The following is an 8082-nucleotide window of genomic DNA, read 5'->3' as shown; positions in this document are numbered from 1 at the left end:
AGCGCCGCTGATGTGCAGCGCTCCAGTTTCAGTGATCGTCCCTGTCTGCATTTAGTGTCTCCTGAGGCTACAGACGGGTGTTTGAGGAGTACATGCGGGTCATTAGCCAGCGGTACCCAGACATCCGTATCGAAGGGGAGAACTACCTTCCTCAACCCATATATAGGTAAGTGAACGGCTGCCAGCAGCAGTACTCTGTTTTCCAGAGCATAGGTTCAGTGTGGTGAGAGGCGAACTTTACACTTAAATAATACCGAAAATGGAAACTTCAGAGGTTTGTCCACTACGATCACGCACAAGCTCGGTTATTTTCTCCTTTCCAGGTAGCTGCCCTAGTTTTCCATACAGATGTTGCTATCTGGATACCCGTGTGATGAGGCCTGTTGTGTTCCAATCTGCAGTAAATCATATAATGAAATCTTTTTCTCAGTGAATTTTTCCAGCTTTTCTTCATGATGTATCTGGTTATAAATCCACATTTCTGCTCAGGCTTAAGCACTTGGTGACAAATTCCTGTGATGGGTTCAGGCTGCAGAGGTTGAGGTTGGTTGTTTTTAACACTAGGCCAGGGGAGGACTGACCAGGTCGGAGAGACTTCCAGGGTGTCTCTTCGCTGCAGGCTGGGGGGGCCAGGGGAGCACAGACAAACTTGGGAGAAGGCAAAAGGAAAACAGTCTTATTCCTCTTATTCACACCATTGTGTGTGTGCTAGAGTGATGCCGTAGACACTGCAGTGACCTCTGAACCACTTCTGGACCTAGTTACCGTAATCATTACCGTGGTAAAGTGCTGCAAGGTGCAGTCACCTCAGCGTTAACTTGCTCTTTGGCAGTAGGTTTAATTCTCACTGAAACCTGTGAGGATTTCTGCATCTGCTGGGAAAATGCCGTGTGAGGAGGTAGTGCCTGTCAGTTAAACACATCTCTGTAGCATGGAGAAGAACCTGAATGCATTATCAGTTTAGACACTTAGAAGTTGAGAGCACATTCCTGTTTGAGGTCTGCTGAGGGAAAGTAAGCAGATACGTCTGGGTGGTGTGTGAGGATGGTGTCCTGAGGACACGTGCTTTTGTCAGCCTGCGTGGCTTTTGTCTTGGTTTTTATTTGACAGTGAGAGAAACTTTTTCTTGAAAGGTTTTGTGTTTCCTCTGAAATGAAATTCTTCTAATGAGTAGAATTATAGCCTTTCCATGGTGAAGTGGTAATTGAACCTTCAAGTGACTTTTGTGTGTCTCTGTTGACAGGCACATGGCATCCTTCCTGTCTGTCTTCAAACTAGTGCTAATAGGCTTAATAATCGTTGGCAAGGATCCCTTTGCTTTCTTTGGCATGCAAGCTCCAAGCATCTGGCAGTGGGGCCAAGAAAACAAGGTAAACAGCATGATTTTTTCTTCTGATTTGAAAAAGAGTTTGGGAATGACATCATGAGAGTGCTCTGGGGGCACCTCAGACTTGTCACTGGTTTCACTTTCTTACACTGTGGCCTCAACAGAACCTTCTGTGACTGAAGTATGCTTGGGAATTGTACAGGAGTGTAATTATTTTAACAGAAGCACTTTGTGGTTTTGACACACCCAGGTCTGGTTCTCAGCATCTCTTTCCACAGCTGAGGCTGATGTTACTGACAAAGACGATAAAAGATTTTACTATCTTTTAGGGCCCAAGAGATTGAATCTGGTATCGTTGGTGTTAAAATTACAGCTTCCCTTTTCCGATGCCTCATAACTTTCATCAGACTTTTAATAGATCAGGTGTGCAGTGAGGTGGTGGTTGGAAAAACGAAGCTGAAGATCTGTGGGTGTTTTTGCAGCGCGTACCCGGGCACAGCCATGTGGGATGAATATCTGGGATGAATATCCCTGTGAGTCAGCACTGGTGATGCTGACAGGGTAATGGTGGTGTGCTCTGGCTTAGAGGAACCTTGTTCCAGATTTATTCTACTAAACAAAAGCATTTTATACATTTATTAACCTTTATGTATTTTATTGCTGCTCAACTCGCGCTCCCCAGTGCAGGGGGTGTCTGTCACCAGTCACTGTGGATGTACAGGAGCTGGAATAGGTCCCATTTGATTAAATGGGCCACAGACACTGAGCCAGGCTGGCTGCGGCGCCTCTGACCTCTGATGTGGTGAACAGCTTCCTGTGCCCCATGCCAGATCCTGCAGTGACACCTGTGAACGTGCCCCTCTCTGTGGAAGGGGAATTCTAAAGGTGCTGGTGGTGGAGGGGGATGCTGCGTTACTGGAGCCAGTGTCATTTCACCCTGAGGCCCCGGTGCACACAGAGAATCCCAGATGACTGCGCTGGAGGGCTCACAGTGCTGAGCAAAGGCGGTTCGACTTGCTTTGCTGTGCCTGGCCTGTGGGTCCTTGGTCTGAAGTGTTATGCTGACAGTGACAGGCCGTGTGCAGGAACAGTTGCATTCCCTCCTCCTCCTGACAGTGCCATCGCAGCCGAGTGCCATCACAGCCATTCGGGTGCTCAGGTAGACGCACATCGGTTTGTGGAGGAAAGGAGCGAGAAGATGCAACTTGGTGCGAATGATGATTGTGGGTTCAGATCTGGTTTGGTACCTGCCTAGGGCGGGCGATGTGCACAGTCTCTTTAAGAGGAGGAGGAAGGGAGGGTGTCCGTGTGTCTGGAACATTATCTGATAAACTGCAGAGGGGAATTCAAAGGCACCTGTAAACTTCCAGCACTTACCAAGAGTGAATAAAATAAGCTATGGCTCACACGCTGAAGCATTGGGGGTTCTGTGTTCTCTTCTAGGTTTACGCTTGTATGATGGTCTTCTTCCTGAGCAACATGATTGAGAACCAGTGCATGTCAACAGGCGCCTTCGAGATAACCCTGAATGGTGAGCCAGGAGCTGCCCGTTTCCAGCACCACCTTATCTGGTGTGCGTGCTGCCATGTGGGGAGGAGGGGTGGTGCATGGAATCTGTTTCAGAGCGTGATGGTTTGTGGTAACTGCCGTCTGTTTTGAAACTTCAGATGTTCGATACCACAGTGAGTGATGAAAACTGTAGCTGTCTTATACAGCAGTTTGTACAGGGGTTGGTTCCCTGTATTTTAGAATAGCCATGTAGAAAACTTCCTCAGAGAAGTGCTCGGTCACTTGGAGCAAATGTGTTGTGATCTTTCTTTGCATGTGATGTGCATTAACTGAGAAATGATCAACCAGGGGAGCTCCTCTCCAGTTAATTGGGCGTTTTTCCTGTCCTGGTTTGTGATGCTGTTCAGCCTTGGAATTCTGTTGCTGTTCCCAGAGTTTTGGTTCCAGCAGGCAGCAACACTGATTCCTCAGGTTAAGAGTCTGGGCCTTCTGCCTTCAAATAATTTTAGAGTTTTAAAGCTAGCAAAGATGGAGTGCAGAACTTTTCAAGCTCTAGGTACATGTCCATCGTCCAGCTCTGTGTTTATAATTCCAGTGTAGAGTTGTGCAGGGTGCGTTTCAATGCAGCAGTTGCTCACTCAGTCAAGCCATGTGCTGCAGGACCTTTCAAAGACTGTAGTGCATCAAAGTAGTTGAGCTCGATACACTGCTGGTGCTAAATCTCACATTCGAGTTGGCGGCAGAATCTTCCCAGGGGAAACAGTCACGCCTGGACCTCTGTGAGCTGTGGGGTTGCGTTCGGGGACAGTATGGCTCCAGTCTGGAGCCTTTATGTAGGTGACAGCCGTTGTATTTTCCGATGTGGGTTCATGAAGTGCTGTAGCAGTGAGGAAGATTTGAGAAACGCATGTTGTGCTTCCCCTTAAGTATTATGGACTGTGCTCTCTGTTGTATTTCATGGTGGGGGGAGGTAATGGCTGCGGTGGAACCTTCCAAGCCAGCTCCTGGTGAGCAGAACTTCTGAGGGTCAATCGTAGGTGTTGGGCAGCGCGAGATGAAGACTAATGAGACCTGCAAGTGCCACAGATGTGGCAGTTGTTTGAAAACTCGGTGTTTGGTTCTGCCACTGACTAATGTATTTTCAGACATTCTGTCAGTGGATATTGTGAACCTCGAAACCCCTGTGGTGTGATCCTGAATGGAAGCAGGTGACTCTTTGTTCTCCTTGTTGGGTTTTAGTGTGGCCAGAGGTTGGAAGCACAATGATGCAGAAGTTTTCCTCAATATAAAATAGTACCGACTTGCACAGAGCCCTAGGTCCTCCAAATTCTGCGTTTAACCCATCCCTGCGTGTTTTCTGACTTCGCCACTGTAACGGTGCTTGTCTCCCCTTGTGTGTTTTGTGGCAGATGTTCCGGTGTGGTCTAAGCTCGAGTCTGGCCACCTCCCTTCCATGCAGCAGCTTGTACAAATCCTTGATAACGAAATGAAGCTCAATGTGCACATGGAGTCAATGCCTCATCATCGGTCATAGCCCCATCTATCAGCACTGAAACTTCTTGTAAGTGTTTTCAGTCACCAGCTGTCTGTTGACTGGATGTGAAGGACCACACGTTGCAGACTGAACACTGCAATCATGTTTTTGTTCATTTAAAAGCGTTTTACTGGAGCACCAGCTCTGCTGACTTTGAGGAAAATTGACCTGTATGATTCTACATGTGCTGCTTTGGTGGGCAGTTGGGGTTTGGGGTTTGTCCTGCCTGTTTCAGAACAGGAAGCCAGCATTTGTTGGGGTGGGAAAAGGTGACTCTGGGTGCAGAGGGCCTTAGGTTAGTGCACTGTCTTGTGCAGAGATCAGGAAACACTCAGCATTACGTGCCCTAAACTAGTCTGTGAGCAGAGGATTTTGCTGTAACCTGTAACTTGGTGCAATCACACGACCCTGCAAAGCGGAACATTTTCCTGCTCTGCTCTGCATGCTCTGCTGTCGTAGCCTTGTGACCTTTGGAAGCAGGAGGTTCATGTCCAGGCTTAGGCATTGTATGGCAAAACAGTTCTATGCTCCCATGTCACCTGCGGCTCTCAAAACATTTCGCTTAGGATTCCCTGTAGGAACGCTGATGTGCCACAGAAGCAGAACTGGGGTGATGTGTTGATCTTCTGCCATGCAGTTTTTGGCCCAAGGATGCTTGGGTCTGCAAGGCTGGTTTCCTGGCACCCCTTGCCAACAGCCACCCCTCTCTGCAGGAGGAGACCCTGCGCTGCCGTTTCTGTCTGCCACAGCTCCCCTCACCACCTTGCACCTCTGAGCTGGTCCCAGCCATGGCAGATAGTGACCCGGCCCTGCCCAGACCCCAGCAGGGATCTCCTTGGAGCTCTCTTAACGCCATTCTGCCTCTGCCAGCCCGTTTTTGTGTCAGCAGGAGTGTGGCGCACAGCAGTGTGTGGGCATTCCTCAGCGCCGCAGGCAGTCTCGCTCCACGCGGTGACCGGGGCTTGCTCTGCGCTTTCAGAGGGCAGCCCCCGCTCTGTTCACTGCCAATCTCTCCCTGCGCTAACGCGCCTGCAGCTGCCTGCAGTGGGGAGAGCAGAGCAGCTCCGAGACTGCTGCCTCGAAGCCCTCCTGCTGGGGATGGGAGAAGTGGTTGACTTGTGTGTGGTCCTGCTGGTGTCTGGCGTGGTGTGTCCTGGTCATGTAGCAGCGGTTTCCTATTTTTAAAACAAGAGTTAGCATGCAGAAGTTTGGCATTTCCTGTAGAGCTCAGGCAGGCTTGCCGAGGCCCGGCACTCCGCATGAGTGCATGCGAGGGGTCTCGGGTGGTGTCCTTTGTTGCAGAGCAGACTGATGTCACTCTTCAGCTCACAGAGTGTGCTCAGACTGTTGTTAGGTAGAACTTGATTCAGTGGGGTGTGAGTCTAGACAAAGAGCAGCAGCCCCCGTTCGGATGTTTCCGAGTAGTGCTGCAGATTAGGAGAGTCTGACAGCGGGACTTGGTGACGCTGTGTTTCACCTTCTCCTTGTCTAAACGGGCGCTGATGTGCTGCCACTCGGACGGTGTCCCAGCAGGCAGCTGCCAGGCTGGGGCAGGAACAGCCCTCTCTTGCCATGAGCTGTGACAGCACTCGTGGTCCCTGTGTTACCGGCCGGCTCTTGTCGCCAGGTCACGGGTGGCCCAGCGGTGCTGGCAGGGTCTCGCTCATGTGGCGTGGGGGTCACTGCTGGCTCTAATGCTCATGTCTCCATTTGCAGGCATTAAGTGGCGGTTTCTGCAGGCCGCGTGGCTCGGGCCCAGGAAGGCCTGCGCTGAAGACAGCTCGCTGTTGGTGCAGGCTGGATGCTTCTCCCGCAGCCACGTTGTGCCTCCTGAGAAAAAGCTTAATGGAAGACCCTTTTCAGTGCTGGCACGTCCCCGACACTGCACAGCCACGAGTGCAATAATACTGTATAGTTTTTTTAAGATTCCATTCGACCAGTTCATAGCTCAACAATGCAGGCATTACTAATGGTAACTTATTTTATATTCATGTTTCACATGACGGCAGATTGAGTTGATACCTAATTTTTCCTTGGGAAAAAAAAAGTTTGTTTAATCTGTTGTATTTTATATGAATTTATGTTCTTTTTGTAGTTTCAAATGAAGTTCTAGGAGTGTCTGATATTGTCCTGACCTGTTAAGGAATTGACAGCTGTCTATCAAATATCTCTGACGTGGTTAAAGCAGGTTTGTATATTTTTCAAAATATATGGCAGAGTTGAACAGTGCGTTATATACTAAACTATATAAAAAAATTATATGCAGAATAATTACATCATGTTGTGACTTAAGTAAAAGTAAAGATCAGCTGCTCTTTAAATTGTGTTGGCCAGCTCGAGAGGCGCTTCCTTGGCCGTTCCAAAGAGGTGAGAAACTGGGCCCCAGACAGAAACTGAGGAAGTGAAGTGAATAAAGAGTTGTCATCTACTCGTGTGGAGGCCCTGTGTGAGTCACTGGTGGAAGCACTGAGGACTGTGCTGGAAACATGGCACACGGAGCCTCCCTCCTGAGGCTGTTAATCTGAAGCATGTCTGTCAGCCCCGGGCAGCCTCTGTGTGCCAGCAGGAACGTGCAGAGCTTTGCTGCCAGCACCCAGTGCGGTGGAGCTGGGGTGCTGCTGCGCCAGGGCAGCTCGCTGGATTAAAGCCCGGTCTCAAACGCTGTTCTCTTGGGGGGGCTGGGGGTTCTCCTTGGGTGTCAGTGTGAGCTGCGGGTTTCTCTCGCTGCATGCTCCGAGCTGGGTGGCCGAGCAGCCACGGCTGCAGGGAGGCTCGGTCCTGGCAGTGCCTGCCTCCCACACCCCTTTCTGCCCCTGCTCTGGGCTACAGCGTCTCGCACCCCTTGTGCAGCCAGCTCAGGTGCTGATGGATCCTCAGCTCCCCGCCTCCAGGAGCCCTTGGCACGGGGCTTCCCAGGCCCTCTGTCTGTGCTGGGGGCTCACTGATCCAGAAGGGGTTTCTCCTCCTGAATCGTGTTACTAAAGGCGATTCTCTCTGTGGAGAAAGTTCCGCTAAGCAGCGTGGCTGGGGGCAGCTGGGAGCCCAGACACCCACTCCTTGTCTGGTTGTTGGGGCTGCAGCTGTTTGTCTCTGCTCCTGCACGCGGCTGCTGTGTGATTTTAACGTGGGGGCGGAAGGCCCCGGTTATCTGTGACCTGGCCCTGCTGTGTGTGTCTATCTGGAGTGACGGGTCAGCGGGGCTGGTTCCCGCCAGCAGGGGAAGGGCGGTCAGGAGCAGCACATCGACATCATCTTTGTGCCCCCGCGGCACTTCGGGGTGGGCTGACACGGGAATGTGGTCTGGTGCTCGCTGCCCCCGGCCTTGCTCGTGCCGAGCGTGGGGCCCTGTGGAAGAGCCACAGGCAGCCCTGAGGTGCAGGTGAAACAAGGCCGAGTGCGGGCAGGGGCTGCAGTCTCAGGGACCACCTCAGGCTCGTTTTGCCTCCACACACACAGGCGCTGGTCACAGCTGAGCATTTACTACGGCCCTGATGGAGCTGCATAGATCCTCGCTTACATCCAAAGATGCGCAGAGCTCTAAGATCTTTGAGGTCTGTGTGATAAGATACGCTGGAGGCTTCACTTTGTCCCGCTGCTTGTTGGAAGGGAAGTTTAAGCACCCACGCAGCCTGTCCAGGAGCCACAGGATCCTCACCCTGAAGGCAAGCAGCAGGAGCTCCTCGTTGCACAGCTGGGAGGGGGGGGGCCGCCG

At 51.2% G+C, this 8082-nt stretch overlaps 2 protein-coding genes across 2 annotated transcripts in view; one reads left to right on the top strand and one right to left on the bottom strand.

The window, feature by feature from the left end:
- Positions 1 to 50: 50 nt before the first annotated feature.
- Positions 51 to 6800, top strand: LOC104500028 (selenoprotein T). The gene is made up of 5 exons (XM_010143618.1): positions 51 to 166; positions 1244 to 1370; positions 2771 to 2858; positions 4246 to 4397; positions 6087 to 6800. Exons 1-4 carry the CDS (start codon positions 93 to 95, stop codon positions 4368 to 4370), a joined length of 414 nt encoding a protein of 137 aa, XP_010141920.1. The 5' UTR covers positions 51 to 92; the 3' UTR covers positions 4371 to 4397; positions 6087 to 6800.
- Positions 6801 to 7833: 1033 nt separating this feature from the next.
- Positions 7834 to 8082, bottom strand: part of ERICH6 (glutamate-rich 6) — a gene marked incomplete at its 5' end in the record, with an annotated part of 5966 nt that continues 5717 nt past the window's right edge. The window contains one exon of the mRNA XM_010143619.1: positions 7834 to 8082. This exon is cut by the window's right edge and continues 7 nt beyond it. Within this exon, the coding sequence (XP_010141921.1) occupies positions 7834 to 8082 (249 nt within the window).

Source organism: Buceros rhinoceros, unplaced genomic scaffold, assembly GCF_000710305.1.
Source record: "Buceros rhinoceros silvestris isolate BGI_N320 unplaced genomic scaffold, ASM71030v1 scaffold8229, whole genome shotgun sequence".
NCBI lineage: Eukaryota > Metazoa > Chordata > Aves > Bucerotiformes > Bucerotidae > Buceros > Buceros rhinoceros.
Note: the sequence above shows the minus strand (reverse complement) of the source record. Positions and strands in the feature narration are given on the sequence as shown.